Genomic DNA, 19,371 nt, shown 5'->3' on the forward strand with positions numbered 1-19,371 from the left:
AGGTTCTAGATTTGAGGACTTGGTCAAAGATTAATGCTATGACTGAACCTAAGTCATTGGAATTATCGTCTCCAGTAAATATAGTCCCTGCTGGGTCATTCATTGGTTTGTAAAGAACTCATTTTCGTTTTGTTTTAACCTTGATTTCTCTAAAGCAAAATTCTCAAATAAAAAATGCACATTATTAGAATATGTTTGCTGAAAATTCTTGTATTCATGCTAATTTTCTTTCTATTCCTTCTATTTTTCCCTTTAGATACCTTGGGAGAACAAGCTTCTTTCAATTGCTGGCCATACAAAAGACCCTTCTGAAACCATCCAGGGTACTTGTTTCTGCCCCTCATCACAATTTTATAATTTAGAATTATTGTTCTTCTCCTTTGTCTTGATGTCTTAGTCTGTTATTCTGTATTCTTATGGCAGTGAAGGCATTTGATCTGCAAACTGGTACATGTCAATGTCGAATACATACGGCAATGCTCCGGTATCTATCTGATTTTCCTCTCAGTTACATCTCTTTCCCTCCATCGACTCAAATAGTTTCAGCTCTAAATTTAGAAATTTTAGCAGGTCATGGTTTGTTGTGTTCTTCACTAAGAATTAATCAGCCTTATATTTTAATGTCTCTGAATGGCCACTGATGGGATCAACCTTTCTTGCTTAACTGAATATGGTATTAAGAAACTGAAAACTGAATTCCTGGTAATGTTGATCATTGGGTAATGTTCACCTGAAATCTAATAAACATCCTATACATGAACAAAGGCTGAAAGTAAAATTTATGAAGGAAAAGGTCAATTGCGTGAGTGCTTGGTAGCTTCTTTTATTATTTCTTTCCAATATATTACGATTTCCCCACCTAATTTGAGTGTCTTGTAGGTCTCCCGCGGAGGTCAATCTGTAACCCTTGTTGGAAATACATAGTGATATTTGGTGGGCAGGATGCAAAGCGAACACTCTTGAATGATCTACATATACTGAACCTAGAACAATGACCTGGGATAAAATTGATGCCGTAAGATTGTTTTTGTCAGTTTCCAGCACTATCCCTTTATATGTGTATTGGATAACTTATTCTTGTGTTAAACTTAAAGATGTGCTAGAACTCCTTCTACAGCCTTTTAACATAGAGATTGTAATTGAAATCATATTTGATGCCTTAAAATCTCAAGAGCTAGCTTTGAAAAAAGGTCTTGTTGCTGAGCACAAGCGCCCTGATCCATTGTTAATGTGACTTGATTAAGGTTCGCCTATCTTACTAGCCAAGAGTCTGATGGTTGAATTCATTCTAGTTCATTAGATTAGCTCATGATCAAAATTGAATTCATAATTATATTAACTTCATTCCAGGTAATAGCTTCAATATTTAAATTACCAAAAATGTTAATGTGCATCATTCCAGTTAATAACTTGAATTTCTATATATAATCCCTATATTGCACTTCTATTTTGAGTAATCCATTGTATACAGATTGGAAGGGTTCCTTTTGAAATTTAGTCCTTGCTAAATCTTAATTTTTATCTTCATTATCATGCAGGGGGGTTTCTCCATTACCACGAGCTGATCATGCTGCAGCTGTACATGCAGAGCGTTCCTTCTTATTTTTGGTGGAGTTCACATGCTACTTGCTTCAGTGATTTGCATGTCTTTGATTTGCAAGCTGTAAGATAATTACACATTGTATTTTTGCATGTGCTTGTCTTAGGAATTAGTTTATCTATCTTTTGTGCATTTGGATTTGTAGATGGAATGGTCAAGACCCACTCAACAAGGTGAGATACCGACTCCTAGGCTGGCCATGCAGGCGTGACTGTTGGGGAGAACTGGTTTATTGTTGGTGGTGGAGACAATAAAAGTGGTAAATCTCTTACTTCAAAATCAAATACAAGATTATTCCTGTTCCTTGGACATAGATTTTCCGGGTTTATACATTGTTTTAGCATTATTACAACTGTCAAGTGTCTGCTTCTGATATGAACATTGGAAATTCTTGGTAGGATCTTATCGTTTTTTTTTCCTTTGGGGGGTGGGGGGAGTTTGCTGATTTTTATTGCTCCCTAACATAGGAAAATTCCTTTTTTCGCAGGGCATCGGAGACTGTTGTCCTCAACATGTCAACCCTTGCTTGGTCAGTTGTGGCATCAGTTGAAGAACGTGTTCCTCTTGCTAGTGAGGTATCTTACAGTTTACCAATATTGTTACCTGTAAAATGCTATGGCTTGTGACAAATATCTATTGGCTTGATTGTTCAAATGAATACTGCTCAATTGTGTTGGAAATGCTTCAATGGAGATTAAACTTCTCCATGTGGATCAACAAGGAATGGTAGAAAGATGCATATAATCAAGAATACTTTGTACATATGATGATGTGCTTCCTCTGTAATTATCATTTCTAATAAATTAACTTCACAATCTTTCATTGGTTTCTAAACTTAACTCATAAAGGTATGTAATGCTCGTGTTAGAAAAAAGTCGTCTAGTTGTGGTATATTACCCTCTACGAATAGCCCGTAACTTCCACTTCTGTGATTGAAATTGTAAATTATTATCTAATTTATTGTAGGGCTTGAGTCTCGTTGTGGCTCCTTCAATGGTGAAGACATACTTATATCTTTTGGAGGATATAATGGGCATTACAACAATGAGGCTGAGACAGTTTTAGCCTCTTTATGACTTGGATATTTTGGTTCTTTTTATTCTTATGTTTGCTATCAGGTTAATGTTCTCAAGCCTAGTCACAAGTCAACCTTGCAATCGAAGATGATGGTGACCCCTGTTCCCGATAGTGTTTCTGCCATCCATAATGCTACAAATCCTACCAGAGATTTGGAGTCTGAGTTTGAAGTTGGTCACGAAGGAAAGATACGAGAAATTGTTATGGATAATGTTGACACGGGGCATCAGGTGTGTACTATGTTGATGGTGCATTCAATATTTAATCACATATATGTTCGACTTGGCATACTTCCTAACATTGGCAAAGAACCTTAAAATTTTCTCTATCTAGTCTTTAGTTGCAAATTTATAGAAAATAGTTAGTTATATATACTTTAACAACAACTTTTTGAACATTTCTAATTTGAAAATTAAGAAGTATTGAAGCTTAAAGGTGTTTGGATCGCCATATCCATATATTGTCAATTCACTTCTGCTCAAGTTTTAAATGTATATGCAGAAACTCGAAGGAGATGAGACTACTGAGAGCATAATAGCAACACTCAAGGCAGAAAAGGAAGAACTAGAAGCCTTACTCAATAAGGAGAAGTTACAGTCTCTCCAGCTAAAGCAAGAACTGGCCGAATCCAAAACTCAAAACACAGATTGCACAAGGTAATTTCTTTGTGTAACAACGGCAGGTCTGGTAGTTCGACTGGTTCGGTTCTAAAGCTCAAAACATTGTAGTATATTAGCTCAGATATTTTCTCACTATATCCTGTTTACATCTCAGGAGCTCCAATCTATACGTGGTCAACTTGCTGCTGAGCAGTCGAGTTTCAAATTAGAGGTATATTAAAACCAGTAGAATATATGTGCTTTTGGCTTATCTTGTAATTTTATCTGCTTTCTCCGTGTTGAATGGCCATTCAACTCTGAATTCCGCAAACTGGGTGATTTTTTTCTAATATTCTTGATTCACCAGGTGATATCGCAGAACATCGACAAAAAACTACTGTCAATGGAAACACTAAGAAAGGAACTTGAGCTCCTACAACGGCAAAAAGCCGCATCGGAACAAGCTGTCTGAACACAAAGCGGAGACAAGGCTCCGGTGGTGTATGGGGTTTGATTGCCGGTGGCCCTCCAGAAAATGCGGACAATATCTAAATTCATGGTAAGCTTAGTTAAAATGTGATTTTCTAGGTTTATTTCAAATTAATTGAAATTTTGTTGAGTCAAATATATATAATTTGTTTGGTGGTTCTTTCATTGACGAGAATAAAAAATTATCTAGTTAGCCTAAATGGATCATCACATTGATGAGAGTTTTAGTTTATATAGTTCTGTTATGATCGATCCAAAGAAAACGCCTATTAATGAAATATTTTTCTTTTTGCCAAACTAAAATGTTGATTTAAATGATTGTCATCAATTATTAAAATTTTGAATCTATATATTAATTAAGCTTTTAATTGAGTTTGTTGTCAAAAGTTATCTAGATATAAACCTATTTAAGAAATTAATCTACCTTCACTTTAAATGACAATGAATAATATTAAAATTTATTTTTTTATTTTTTAAATTAAACAATTAAAATATACTCCTCTTTAAGGATTGAACAGCAGATCAGCGGATTTATATATAAATCTATTATCATTATCTCTGTAGTCATTTCGTTATTAAATTCTATAAATATATTTTTAATATAAAAATGTTAAATTTTATTCGAATCGTAAATGTGATATAATCTATAATTATAATTTGAATCAACAGTTGCAAAATATAATAGAATGATGAAAATATATTCAAAAATAAATTAAAATAATTCTTTACTAAAAAATCCATAGATTGAATTTGAAATTTTGAAGTTTTTTATACCTCAACAATGTTAAACACGTCAAAATTTCAATCAATCTATTGAGATAAACTGCCGCCACCGGGCATTTTTAGTTTATCAAGTTGAAAAAAATATATATGAAATTAATATGAACAATTTAGGAAATTGCAGTTAAAAGATACTTAAATCTAAGAGCTAACATAACTCTCATTTACACGGATATTTAATCTGTTATGCATATATTAACACCCTAAATCTTGTCAGTTACACAAAAAACTTTATATGAATCTTCTTCATTCCAGCTTTGAAAATGCTCCTTCTTCCTCTAAGAAATTGTGTTCTTCCATTTGGGTCATCTGTCCACCGTTTACCGGGTCAAATTGGCATCGACGGAAGCTGCATTAACAAGACAAAACAAAAGGGGTCAATCAAGAATCTCATTCTCAATAACTCAAACATGCTAATACGATGGATTAAACAAGTATTAGACACTCGTGCAATAAGATAATTTCAATTACCTTCCATCCATCCCGATGATCATGACAGTGTTGTTTTGTTGTCCGAAAGCAACAACGTACCGTGAACCTTCAGGAAGCCGAAACTGAGCCACTGACCGCTCTGAGCTGAAATTTTGGCAATACACCTACGAAAATTACAGAACATAAAGTAGGAACAGATGAGAAATAATAGGGTGGTATGTCAAGCAGTCCCTCCTGTCCTCCTAGATTTATGCTTTAACCAAATCCAATAACAAAGCAGAGGTTCAAAACCAGATCAATCCTTAGTTGACACTTTCATAAAACAAACAAGTTTGAGGGATTGTACCTTTCAAAATAGAAAGGGATGATAAGGCTGATTGATTTGAAACAGGTGATTCGGATGCACTTGTTGACGTATCATTCCCCAAAACTGCTGAATCAACCTTGAGGCTAAAGACATGGACAGTTCCTTTGTCACTCGAGACGGCTAGCCACCGAGCTGTTGAAGAGAAAGCTAGGCTATATATCTCTGCTCGATCTGCCCCTCTCCTTACCTGCACCGACTTTTTCTTTTTAACTTAAATAACACCATTTACTAATTATTTATTGGTCTATCATCCGAAATTGAGTATTACATAAACCCATTTACAAGTCGATCCTTCCAATCCAGTTTACTCAATCCACGATACTAGAATTCAAACTTTTAACCTTATTTAAAGGATTAGTGCTTCATCCCGTGTTCCCACTAGACCAACTAGTAACCTATGTTTACTTGCAGAGTTAACATCGAATGTCACACATACTACATCCAAAACAATAGACTTTCAACTCAAGTGATAGATTATTTGAAGGAAAATCATTGTAAAAAAATATAGTAATTTACCTCCTGAATCAATGTCCCGTCCAAAGCATTGAAAACTCTGGTTAGGGTTCCTTTACAGCTAGCAGTGGCGAAGACCCTGCCATCATGAGTCAAAGCCAAGCACGTGATGTTGGAGCTATGGGCCTTAATGAATTTACACCTTTTACTTCCATAATTCTCTACTCTCACTGTGCCCTTTTGTAAACCTGGGCAAACCAACATCATGTGCCCCGAAACCTGAGAAACCTCGCATAAGCCCTTGGGATTCGACGTCGTTTCAATCTGGTGTAACATCATTAAATCCGAGAAGTTGTAGACGTAGATTTTGTGGAGGAGAGTGACGATGATGGTGTCGCGACGAAGGCGGATGGAGCGGATTGGGGAACGGAAGGAGAGCTCGCCGACGCACCGTGAGGCGTGGTCGTCCCAGAGGAGAGCTTTGGTGTTGGTTGTGGCGGCGGAGAAGGCGGAGGAGGAGGAGCCGACGAGGGCGAAGACTTCGAAGCGGAAGAGCATGGAGAGGAGGGAGAGGCCGCAGTCGAAGTCGCGGCGGAGGAGGGGACGGTAAGGGTCGGTGTTGAAGACGAGGAAACCGCGGTCGGTGACGGCGGAGAAGCAGGTGTTGTCTTGGTTGAAGGAGAGCTGATGGATGGCGTGGGAAATTTGGGGCTGAGTTGGACCCGAAGAAGAGTCCGGGTCGGATGATGGGAGGATATCGTCCGAGGATGACATAAGGGAACGGTGGGGTTGGACTTCGGAGGAGATGGATTTATCCAAACGAAGAAAATCAACTTGAACCTCAAGTAATGCTAGCGTGTCAGCATCATGAATGCTAGTGTGTTCAATGTTAAATACTTACCTCAAAATAATCAAAATTATATATATATATATATATATATATATCAATTTTATCAAATACTTGAAACAAGACAAAAAATTAAATGAAATTAAAAAGAAAAATTCTAAACAACAAATTGAACCAACTTAACTAATTTAGGTTTTAAGACAAAGATGCCGGCTCTGATAATTTTTATTTACAAAGTTAAATTATTAGATAATTTCTTTATAAATTCTAAATTTAATTCTTAATTTATTTAGAAGATACGGAAAAGAAGATTCTAAAGAAGAAGTAAAAGAAATACTTCTAATAAATCTAAAATTTATAACCTAGAAATGAGGTTAAATATGCTTGCTCTGCAATAATCTTTTTACATGTAAATAATAAATGAAATTTTTTGATAAAATTTTAAAAATCTAAATAAAAGAAATAATAAATACATAAGTTAGTGTGTATAAATAGTGTGTATACATTTTTTTTAGAAAAAATTATTTCAATTTGAATTTTGTTGTACGAATTAAATTATATCGGTGATTAAAAAAATTATTATTATTTTTAAGAGTTCAAACATCAACAATTATAAAAATAATTAAATGTTTATTGTCAAATAATTAAAAATACTTAATACGCAAATTATTTTATGATCTCCTATCGGTCAGTACGGTGGGAAGATACTATAATACCACTACAGTATATGTGCAAGTGCTTTACAATCTTTGAGTAAACTACAATTATTACTGAATTTTTAAATGCTTTAATTATTTAATTTTTAAACTAACATTGAATATTAAAAATTGAAGAAATTGATATTCATCTTAAGAATTAATTTTCTGATAATAGGACAATCGTCAATCAATCCTGGTATGAAAAGATTTCAATTAACCAAAAAATTAATATAATTTAATTTCAAATTGATTTAATAATTAATAATGTCAAATTAAAAATTATTTTAATTTTGATTAAAATTTGAGAAAATAAGAAAGTTAACAAATTTAAATTCCAAATCTTATCGTTTTACGAATAGAACAAATTAGGTTAAAAGAATCGTCCTCGTCTTTATAGTATCTAATCTGAATTAATCTGTCAGTAAATTAGATATCAATAATTAATTTAATATTATATATATATATGTATGTATAATTTATTTGTATTCGTGGACTCGAATATATTCACTAAATCATATTTGAATTATCTCTAGTACAATGTTTATATATTCATATTCAAACGATATCCAGGAAAAAGAAAAAAGTTTATACTTCATCACCTCATATACCGAAATACATTGTAAAAAGCAACGAAATGAATATAAATCCTATTTTACAATTCATCAGTAGGTTCCTCATCGTCTGCTGATCCACTTGAACTTCCACCACTTTTTCCATAAACTTGTTTTATGATTGGATTACACACTGCTTCAACCTCTTTAAGCTTCTCATCGAAATCTTCTTTCTCTCCGTTTTGATTATCATCTAACCATTCCAGAGCTTCTTTCAAGGTGTTTTCAATCTTCTCTTTGTCTTCGGAATCGATCTTGTCTGCAAGCTTGTCCATGTCATCAATGCTGCTCCTCATGTTGTATATGTATGTCTCAAGCTTGTTCCTGGAATCGATCTTTTCCCTTACTTTCCTGTCCTCTTCTGCGAATTCCTCGGCTTCCTTCACCATCCTTTCGATCTCTTCCTGACTGAGACGCCCCTTCTCGTTCGTTATCGTGATCGATTGTGAATTCTTTGCCGCTTTGTCCTCTGCTGTTACATGGAGGATGCCATTGGCATCAACCTCAAATGTGACTTCAATTTGTGGAACTCCCCTGCAATAGCAGAAACCAAAAGAACCAAATGGTTATATTACATCACTAATAGAAGAGTTGAAAAACAATGTGATGATCATATTTCAAATATCAGACTCACCTTGGAGCCGGTGGAATACCCGTCAAATCGAATCTTCCGAGTTCGCGACAATCATTCGTTAAGCTTCTTTCTCCTTCATAAACCTGTAATTTCATAAATGCAACTAGCGTTGCTTTAGTTATAACAGAATTTGCCTTATCAAGATTTGTTTGCAATTTCCATTGATTGATATACCTTGATGGAAACTGTGGATTGCTGGTCTTGATATGTGGTGAAAGTCTGAGATTTTTTAACTGGGATGACGGTGTTCCTTGGGATCAACTTAGTCATAACACCACCAACTGTTTCAATGCCAAGACTCAAAGGAGCAACATCAAGAAGAAGAATGTCTGCAAAAAAAAAAAAAAAAGCTTGTTAATGGTCCGTCAAGATTTCAAATTCAATACAATTTAGTGCAAAACCAATGAAAAAGAAGCAATACCCTTGGTTTCTTCGCCACCTTGACCGCTTAAAATTCCACCCTGAACCGCCGCACCATAGGCTACCGCCTCATCTGGATTGATGCCCTTGTTGGGCTCTTTGCCATCGAACAAGTCCTTCAATACCTGTTGGACCTTGGGGATCCGAGTACTGCCTCCAACAAGCACAATTTCATTAATATCAGACTTCTTCAAATTTGCATCATCCAATGCCTTCTTCACCGGTCCTAAAGTTTTCTTAAACAAGTCCATGTTCAACTCTTCAAATCTTGCCCTTGTCAATGGCTCAGAGAAATCAACCCCATCAAACAACGACTCGATCTCGACTCTAACTTGATGTTGGCTACTCAAAGCTCTCTTGGCTCGTTCACATTCCCGACGAAGCTTCCCTAAAGCCTTGTTATCTTTGCTAATATCTTTGTTATATTTCTTCTTGATCAGCTTGATGAAATAGTCCATCACTCTATGATCAAAATCTTCCCCTCCCAAATGGGTGTCTCCACTTGTTGAGAGAACCTCAAAGACTCCATTATCGATGGTTAAGATACTAACATCAAATGTACCACCACCAAGATCATAAACCAAGATGTTCTTCTCTCCCCCTTTCTTATCTAAGCCATAGGCAATGGCTGCAGCTGTAGGCTCATTGATGATCCGAGCCACATTCAGCCCGGCAATGGTGCCTGCATCCTTAGTAGCCTGCCTCTGTGCATCATTGAAATATGCTAAAAAAAAAAACAGATTTCATTAAACCATATTCATGTTAATTAATGGTTCTATAGTTCATATAAAAGAGGTCATGGAGGTTTTAATTGTACCAGGAACAGTAATAACAGCATCCTTAATCTTCTTCCCCAAGTAAGCTTCAGCTGTTTCCTTCATTTTTGTTAAGATCATAGCACTGATTTCCTCAGGGCTGAAAACTTTAGTCTCGCCTTTAACCTTGACTTGAATGTATGGCTTACCATCTTTGTTAACGACCTTGTAAGGCAAGAACTTTGTGTCTCTTTGAACCTCTGGATCATTGAATCTGGCATTAAATCAAACACCCAAAGTTTAATTCATCTCCAGAAGTAGAAAACAAAGTGGAAACAATAATCAAACTAGTTTAACAAAGAAGTTGAAAACTTACTTTCTTCCAATGAGACGTTTAACATCAAAGATGGTGCATTCTGCATTGAGAGCCGCTTGATTCTTGGCGGCTTCTCCGATCAAACGCTCTGAATCAGTGAATGCAACCCATGATGGGGTGATTCGATTCCCTTGATCGTTGGCTATAATCTCTACGTGACCGTTCTTATAAACTCCCACACAAGAATACGTTGTCCCCAGGTCGATTCCGATCACAGTTCCTAACTTCGGTTCACTTGCTGCTACTGCAATTCCTAAAAAGAATTCTTCATAAAAAACAATGTTAAGAAAAACAGATGAAAAACCCAAAACGCCTTGGTTTTGGCCGCCATTGTTGCTTTTGAGTCTCTGCAATTTAGTAGGAAATTTTAACTCTTTTTTTCTTCTTTTTAATTGAGTGAGGAAGATGAAACCAGAGGGTGGCATTTTTATACGGGAGTGAGCGTGTTAGGTGCTAGAGTGTTCGACCGATTGATTGTATGCCACGTTATCGAAATGATGAACTTTTAGTTGGCAATTTTGGAATATAACAACATATTGTATCCAATGCAGAATTGACACGTATGAGATGTAGAAATTGACCGTGTTGTCGTGAATGTTCTTGAAATGGCGGCGATTTTCGTTATCGAATCAAACTATTCTATTCGTATATCCGATAGAGTACATAAATGGTTTATATGATAAATGTTTTTTTTATTGAAAAATATTATTTTATTACGTATTTTATTTATTAAATGTTATAAAATATTTTTTATAAATTACTATTTTGTTAAGTCTTTCAATTTTTAAAAGTTATAAAATGATTATTAGATTATTTTTATGTTCTAAATTCATCATTTTTTATTAAAAAATTGAAGATTGCATGAGGTGAACATTAACATATTGGTTGAAATATGAAAAAAATCATATTTTAATGTTGCCTACTGGCATCACCATTATTTTCAAGCATTGACTCGACGACATAATGTTTCAAACATCGACTCGATGACATAATGTAAACGAAAAGTCGATTTACAAAATACAACTCAAAAGATTTTATGATCAAATTTTATCATATCTCAGTCAATATGTTAACGTTCAACTCAGGCGATCATTATTGTTTTAACAAAAAATGACAAGTTTAAAACATATAAATAATTATAAAACTATTTTGTAACTTTTAATATATAAGTGATTCAATAAAGCAATACCATGTAATCGGAGATCATTTACATACTTTACCCTAGTATATAAAATGGGCCATTATTTTTATAGTTTTATTTTCTTTAATCAATAATATCTTATAGTTTTGTTAAATAAGAAGTAAATATCTAAAGTTTAATTGAAATCCACTGGAATTTTAAAATTAAAAAAAATGGCATGTCATCACAATGTTAGAAGATAATATGAGAATGACCAAAAATCGATCTTCAAAGCTGAATTATTAAATTGAAAATTTTTAATTCTTAGTGATCAAAATAGGAGAAAGAAAAACGTTATGTGATGATTTGTGATCTTTACCCATACTATAAAATCCAATTTCTTACTATCTAAATTGTACTCCTCGCAATGCTAACGGAGTGGCGCATATGCTAGATTACATATTCTCTGGCGTGCTCCATTGCCGAGCAATTCAAAACAGGGATGTACGGCTCCAGGTAGCACTTTCTGTAGGCTTTGCATTCGGTTCTAAGTGAACTTGCAGGAAATTATCTGTTTTCAGTTCCTACTAAATTACTAATATTTCTTTGTTTTACAATAAGATGATTCAATATAAATTAGCTTGGTATGAATTGGTGTGACAGGAGTCCTACTTGTCCTTGATGCTCATCCCGAAGGAATCATATATAGGGATCTCATACCTGAGTGTAAATTTTGCGAGGACCATATACGAAGGTTTGATTACATTTGTCTTTATACTAGTTTTATGTGTGTGGTTAAATATATGTTTGTGCTCAATTTTGTATGCTATGACTTAGCATACGATTCCTTGGTTTTGCGCAGATGATCTGGGAAATGTTGTGGTTGATGTAAACTAATTGAACATTGGAGATTCACAGCCTGATTATCAGACTTTTATTTGTTGACTCTTCCAAAGAGGAGCTTGAGATCCGACTGGTGTTCGATCGATAATTGCTAACTACAATACGGATACTCACAATCACAACTATGCATGCTGCATATGGTGGATGCTTTTATACCCGTAGTGCCATGCCGGTGTTTCCTGTGTATCAAACTTATCCCACTAAACTGCTGACTGATTATATCATCTTTAAATTTACTGTTTAGAGGTTCTCCAAAGCCCCAATTTTTTAGTTGAAATGTTCCATTGTCTACCAGATTGTTATCTTTCAATTCGCAGTTCCCTTAGCTTGTCGCTCAAGTTTTGATTTAATCCTTGTTAAAGAGATTTTATCCAAATTTATTGTTTCTAACTTCTTGTAACACCCCCAACATGTACCCGACCCGGATGCGAGTCTGAAGTGTCACATTGACTTTTTAACTTGACACTTAAAGAAAACATGAAAATTTTAAACTTTCATTAAAACAAAATACGTTAATTTACATAAAAGAGACCACAAAATACAAAATTGATCAGAGCATTCGTAATTAACAACTTATTACATGCCAACACTCTATACACAACCAAAATACATACTTTGTCAATTACTTCTGATCTGATCTTTTAGTAGTGATGATGTCCTTGCCACTTCTATTACTGCTCTTCTTATTTCTTGATACCTACGTGTAAATCACTTACACGCTAAGTCATAGACTTAGTGAAGCATAACATAAATATATGTATAAACATGTATAACAATGAATTTATGAACATGCATTCTTATCATTGATCAGGACATTTCAACTTTCATGTATCTATTACACTATAACATATATGATGATAACATGTACACATAATACATACATTCTCATGCTAATTTCACTTTAATTTATCTTTGGATTGCCTATGTACATTATTGAGAACAGAAGGTACGCGAGTATACTGAGGTTGTGCACAATGCTGTCACCACAGCTCGAATAAAATCCCACTAGGGGCACTGAATATTTGTCCCGAAGGACCAATATGTCCCGAAGGACCACTGATAATTCCTCGACCCTTAGCATGCCAATTATGCCTACATCTCTCATATTAAATAACATGGGTTTAATTATAATTACATTTCTCATTTCATATCTCTTTAATCATTGTCCATGTAAACACATAAGTCACTTCATATGATCATTTCCATTATTTCACATACCTGGAAGGATTCTCTGATAATGACATTCATTCATATAATATCATGTTAAATCATGAATGAAAAATGCATGGAATCACTATAATGTTAACATATATATATATATGCATGTGCATGAATATGGAATCATAAATTCAATGATAAGAGATAGACTTATCGCAAGTCTTATCTCAATTCTATTTCATCTAGGATATGCACTCACCTTAGCCTTGCTTTGACTCGATTCTAATCCTTCGATTGTTCCGGAACGAGATTACGTTCTAAATCTACACAGTAATACATTAATATATATCAGTATACTAATTGATATATTCTAAACTATCACTCCTTAGGCTAAAACAAAGTTATTTTCATCATTTAATGAATGTATGTATCGATGCACTACACCATGTATCGATGCATCCCTTGACGGGTGCATTGATACACTATCTATGCATCGGTACATAAATCTCATTCGATGTTTGTATTTTAAGCGGGTGCATCGATGCACTACTTGTGCATCGGTACACTGATGGCATTCGATGTTTTTAGTTTAAAGGAGTGCGTCGATATACTTCATGTGCATAGATATACCTTGAACAATTTCTAGGATTTTACCCTTGATGCATCGGTACATTGAATGTGCATCGATGCACATAGCCCAGAAATGTTATTTTAGCACGAAAATATCTTCATAATCTTCTCAACACTTTATATTTCCCCTCTTTTTATATCCTTAACTTGCATACACATACTTAAACTAATTAATACCCATTCAATACCTCTTAAACTTAAAAATTCAATCCTCCACATAGATTTCAAGAATCTCCCTCAATTTCCAACATGTTCTAAATCTAATTCTAACACTTCGTATGTCTTAATTAAGTCGATGACAAGTCAAATTCAACCTCCAATTTCAAATATGAACTCTATTTTAAAATTCCATTCAAGAACTCCTAATCTTTACTTCTTCCTACACCCTTCATCTTGTTGCTTTAAAGCAAATTAAGCTTTCTTTAAGCTTAATTAGCATCTAAGGAGCAAAACCAAACTTAAATTTCAGCAAACAATTAACTCATAAGAAATCTCCCCTTTGTTTTGACCTCTTCACGTGTGGAGAAAGAAGAGAAGAAGAGAACTCTGGAACCTTGTGTTTTTCTTCATTCTTTTCCACGTGTAGCTAATATATATATCCCTTCTTTAATTATTTCCTTACAAATGACCATTCTATCCCTCAATTCCATATTCCTTGCAATTTAACCCTATACCAAATTACAATACTATTCAATTATTCTGCTTTAATTACCAAATTTTGAAGTTTTACAATTTAGTCACTAACCCGATATTAAGGTTGTTACAATTCTCACCCTTAAGAAAATTCGTCCTCAAATTTTCATTATGCGAAGAGATGGGGGTACTGAATCCTCATGTCCTCTTCACGTTCCCATGTTGTTTCCTCTATCTGTGATTCCTCCATAATACTTTAACTAATAGAATAGTCTTGTTTCTTAGTTGCTTAATCTCGTGAGCTAAGATTTTAATCGGTTCCTCTTCATAAGTCAAATCCGGTTGAACCTCAACCTCTTCTAGAGTCACGATATGGGAGGGATCAGATCGATACTTCCGAAGCATTGAGACATGAAAGACATTGTGAATTCTCTCCATTTCAAGTGGCAACGCCAGTTGATATGCCACTGGTCCAACTCTCTTTACGATATTATACGGTCTGATGAATCTAGGACTAAGTTTTCCCTTACGTCCAAACCTCAAAACTTTCTTCTATTGAGACACTTTGAGAAACACTTTATCTCCAACTTGTTATTCTATCTATTTTATCTTTAAATCTGCGTATGATTTCTGTAACATCCTCAATACCGGGTTAGGGATTAAATGGTAAAATTTTAGAATTTGGGGATAAAAGTAGGATAGTTGAAAGTTCAATGATTTAGATATGAATAATTCCTTATTGGATTAGATGAAGGGTATAATGGTAATTTCACAAGAAAGATTTTTTTTTCTTCCTCCTTTATATAGGATATAACACGTGGAAATGAAGGGAACAAGGTTCCAGTTTCCAGAGTTCTCTTCTTCTCCTTTCTTCTTCACGTGTGGAAGCCAAGAGCAAAGGTGAGATTTCTTATTAGTTGGTTTTTAGTAGAAATTAAGCTTGGGTTTTAATCATAAGATGATACTTAAGCTTAAGGAAAGCTTAAGTTATCTTAAAACTATAAGATGAAAAAGATAATATGGATCAAAGATTAGAGTTTTTAAGTGAAATTTTGAATAAGAAGGTTTAAATGAATTTAGAGGATGAATTTGACTTGTCATCTATGAGAATGAGAATGTAGAAGTGTTAGAATTAAGTTTGAGTAACATGGAAAATTTGGTGTGATTATTGATTTCTATATGGAGAATAGACTTTTGAGGTTTAAGATGAAATAAATGGGTATAAATTAGTTTAAGTATGTATATATGAGTTAAGAATATTAAAGGAAGTGAAATAGGAAGTGTGGAGCTGAAAATGAAGTGATTTTCGAGCTCAAAACATGATTTATGGGCTAGGGGAATCGGTACCCATTCAATGGGAATCAATACCCCCTCAACCGAACCAGAAATTCCAGAATGTCATAGGGGAACCGATTCCTCCACAGTAGGGAATCGATTCCCCCTCTAAAGGAAAGTTGTGAATATTGGTTTAATAGGTTCGTTTAAGTTACTAATATCCAATTACAAGATGTAGGTATCTAATAATTGCCTTAAAATGTACATTTATGTAGATTCTAAGCGTAAAGCAATTCCAAAATATTTGGCAAGTAAGATCGATCAAGGAAAATATAAGAGATCGGTATTGACTAGTGAGGCCAGGTGAGTGTGTATTATTATAATATACGTATTGTATATGGAAATTGGACTCGCAACTAGTCTGTTTCCAATATGATTGTAGGAGTAGAAGTATGATTATGTTTGATATTGTGTGAATATGTTTTGTTCGTATTATATGTTATGTGGTATGAATTTATATGATATGTATTATATGAAAATGATTTATGTATTATAGGAAAATTGTTATATGAGCTATATGAACATGAGATATAAGTTATAGGATCACAAATTATGTAAAGTAACCACGACTTATGTGTTAACAAGAGAAAGTGACATAAAATATGGAACAAGATATAAATTACCTGATTTAGATATAAGGGAATTGGTGGAATCAACTTAAGGGATTAAATAAAATGTGAGATAAGTTAAATAACATTGACCTATAGAATAATATGAGATTAATAGATATATATGTATTAGGAGATATTGATAGAACTGGTTATAGGGATATGTAAGATCAATTATATGGTAAAGATCTATGAAGCTATAGGAAGATGTTATAGGAGCTTTTGATGATAATTTATTAGAAGACTTGCATATGTGATAAGTAAGTGAAACTGAATTAGGTAAATATGTGTAAAGGTTATATAAATAATAGAAACATAAATGAGACAAGTAAGTAATGATATGATCAATTATGGGAAATTGTGCATTAGAGTTATAAGATTTATGGAGAATGGAGGAAAACTAGATAAGACTGAACTATAAAAGGAACTAAGAATAATATATCACTTAGGAGATTTAGATATAAAGTGATGATATGCACATAGAATATAAAATACATGTTTATAAATATGACATAGGTTATGTGTTATATGATAAATATGAATACATGAGACTAAGAGATAAAATAAGTGGCTTTGTGATGGAAGTTATATGACCATGAATGATGTGATGTATGAGGTAGTATGAAATATTATAAGACTATGTGATTATATGAGAAACAAAATAGGTACAGGTGAATTATATGGAAATGAACTACGTGAATGGGTGTGATCTTATGAAAATTTATGATGAGCTATGTGAATGAACTATAAGATTATGTGTATATGTAATTATGAGAAGTCATAATAATAGAATGTAAGCAAGGTGTCAAGAAATGTAAAATGACATGAAAAGTTATATAAGCTACGTGATATGTGAAAGTGAACAATGTGTTATGTGAAATGATAAGTATAAAAGAAGATGCCCATGTTATGTATCTTGAGAGCTAGGGGTATAGTTGGCATGCCAAGAGTCGAGGGTCTACGCGGTTCTTAGGGACATATATGTATTCCTTGGAACATGTGTGAGGTCTTTTGAGACACATACTTGATCCTTGGCATATGTATATGATTATTAAGGAATGATATATGGTCCTTAGGGACAATCTTTGTAACACCCCCAACCCGTATCCAACCCGGATACGAGTCTGAAGTGTCACATTGACTTTTCAAACATTTATTCGTATAAAATAGTGAGTAATTTTAAAAACTTTTATAACATTTAACTTATTCAAAACATTTACAAAACTATTCAGAGCTTATACAATATATTCTTTTTATTACATGCCAACTAGAACTTTATATATACAAAAATACATATTATTCACCTCTCTTCTGATCTGACATTCGGTAAGGAGAACTGACCTGTCTTGTTCCTCTTTACTTCTCTTTTCGCTTTCCAAACCTACATGTGAAACAATCACACGCTAAGTCGATGACTTAGTGAGGCATTTAAAACATATAATATTTCATATAACATAAAGCATACATAAACATATATCATCATTATCATAATCTTTATCATTATCATTAAGAAACACATATAACATCATATGGTTAATGTAACACATTTCAAACCACTTACTTTTGATAACCATTTATAAACCCATCGTATACATATCACATTCAGTATGTTTGTTTAATCTCTTTATTAGCCCATGTACACTAGTGAGAACTTAAGGTATGTGAGTACATTGAGGTTGTGCACACATACGTTGTCACCACAGCTTATATAAATGTCCCGAATGACCTATCCAGAGGTCATAAAGATCCTCAGTAACTGTCTATAGGTTTCAAAGAACCTAGGTAAACTGACCATATGTTCCTTAGAATATAGGTATATTGTCCATATGTCTCGAAAGACATAGGTAATTCTGTCCATATGTTCCGTAGAACATAGGTATACTATCCATATGTCTCGAAAGACATAGGTAATTCTGTCCATATGTTCCATAGAACATAGGTATACCCTTGACTCTTGGCATGCCAATTATACCCCTAGCTCTCATATCACATAACATGGGCATTATCATTTATAACATTTCATATCACTTGTTATTTCTCTTCTATCACATACCACATGTATGTGTAACCATATATCTCATATCATATCACATGTATCACAAGTGCATGTATTCACGTAGATCATTTCATATGACTTATATCATTTCTCATTTGTTCATGTAACTCGCATGTCATATCATGTAACATATAACACATATACCCATAACTTCATATCACATACTTATATCAATTCACACTTAGTCACATGGGTCATTTCTCATAACATATATCACATCACATATGTTCATGGGTATATCTCATAGCATATAAAATAACATATAAACTTATATATGTATTCATGTGTATACTTTCATTTAGCCTATATATCAATGTCATATAACTTATCTCATAACTTATTTGATATTCATATATATTCTCATCTTATAACTTATATTACCTATGCATATAACCTTATGACTTATTATCAAGTACTCAATTAATGTTCCTATATGGTTCTATCTTTATCATATAACCTATGAATTATTCTTATATTACCCTATATCAACCATACTTTGTTTATCTTACTTTTCATATCATTCATTTATCACATATATGTCACTTTGCTTATGACACTTCTCTGGTTTTCATATGACATGTAAATCATTGTCATCTCTTGTTCTCATATAATTTCATATAGTCACTTATCACATAGTTTACATCATATGATCATAGAATCATATCAATGACACATATACTCATGCACACATATAAATCATAACAAACACATACCTCTATGAATTCATGCATTTTACTATTGGAAATAGACTTATCATAAGTCTTCTTTTCCATTTAACATCATATACCAA

At 33.7% G+C, this 19,371-nt stretch overlaps 2 protein-coding genes and 1 pseudogene across 3 annotated transcripts; 1 reads left to right on the plus strand and 2 right to left on the minus strand.

Annotated features, from left to right (window-relative positions):
- The first annotated feature begins 5 nt into the window (after positions 1–5).
- On the plus strand, positions 6–3,891 carry LOC120124569 (annotated as a pseudogene).
- Positions 3,892–4,693: 802 nt separating this feature from the next.
- LOC120124654 (autophagy-related protein 18a-like) lies at positions 4,694–6,604 on the minus strand. Of its 2 annotated transcripts, none has more exons than XM_039143267.1 (4): positions 5,861–6,604; positions 5,302–5,531; positions 5,017–5,121; positions 4,694–4,894 (listed from the first exon to the last, which is right to left on the minus strand). In XM_039143267.1, exons 1-4 carry the CDS (start codon positions 6,569–6,571, stop codon positions 4,792–4,794), a joined length of 1,149 nt encoding a protein of 382 aa, XP_038999198.1. In that variant the 5' UTR covers positions 6,572–6,604; the 3' UTR covers positions 4,694–4,791. The 2 variants fall into 2 exon arrangements, 1 of the variants encoding a protein (XP_038999198.1); XR_005516289.1 differs by having other exon boundaries at positions 4,750–4,894; positions 5,017–5,141; positions 5,324–5,531; positions 5,861–6,595.
- Positions 6,605–7,994: 1,390 nt separating this feature from the next.
- Positions 7,995–10,563, minus strand: LOC120124592 (heat shock 70 kDa protein BIP2-like). The gene is made up of 6 exons (XM_039143228.1): positions 10,139–10,563; positions 9,825–10,036; positions 9,009–9,731; positions 8,762–8,916; positions 8,588–8,670; positions 7,995–8,487 (listed from the first exon to the last, which is right to left on the minus strand). The coding sequence occupies exons 1-6, from the start codon at positions 10,561–10,563 to the stop codon at positions 7,995–7,997; spliced, it is 2,091 nt and encodes a 696-aa protein (XP_038999159.1).
- Positions 10,564–19,371: the final 8,808 nt, after the last annotated feature.

Source organism: Hibiscus syriacus, unplaced genomic scaffold, assembly GCF_006381635.1.
Source record: "Hibiscus syriacus cultivar Baekdansim isolate YM2019G1 unplaced genomic scaffold, ASM638163v2 tig00001297_pilon, whole genome shotgun sequence".
NCBI classification, from domain to species: Eukaryota; Viridiplantae; Streptophyta; class Magnoliopsida; order Malvales; family Malvaceae; genus Hibiscus; species Hibiscus syriacus.

Bases quoted from the DNA above. Each gene is read 5' to 3' on its own strand.
- LOC120124654 (XM_039143267.1), bottom strand. From the start codon at position 6,571: ATGTCATCCTCGGACGATATCCTCCCATCATCCGACCCGGACTCTTCT. The intron at 5,532-5,860 runs GTAAATTACTAT...AAGTCGGTGCAG, and splicing joins ACGGGACATTGATTCAGGAG to GTAAGGAGAGGGGCAGATCG. The intron at 5,122-5,301 runs GTTTTATGAAAG...CCAAAATTTCAG, and splicing joins ACAATCCCTCAAACTTGTTT to CTCAGAGCGGTCAGTGGCTC.
- LOC120124592 (XM_039143228.1), bottom strand. From the start codon at position 10,563: ATGCCACCCTCTGGTTTCATCTTCCTCACTCAATTAAAAAGAAGAAAA. The intron at 8,671-8,761 runs GTATATCAATCA...ATGAAATTACAG, and splicing joins AATCCACAGTTTCCATCAAG to GTTTATGAAGGAGAAAGAAG. The intron at 8,488-8,587 runs GTGAGTCTGATA...CTGCTATTGCAG, and splicing joins GGTATTCCACCGGCTCCAAG to GGGAGTTCCACAAATTGAAG.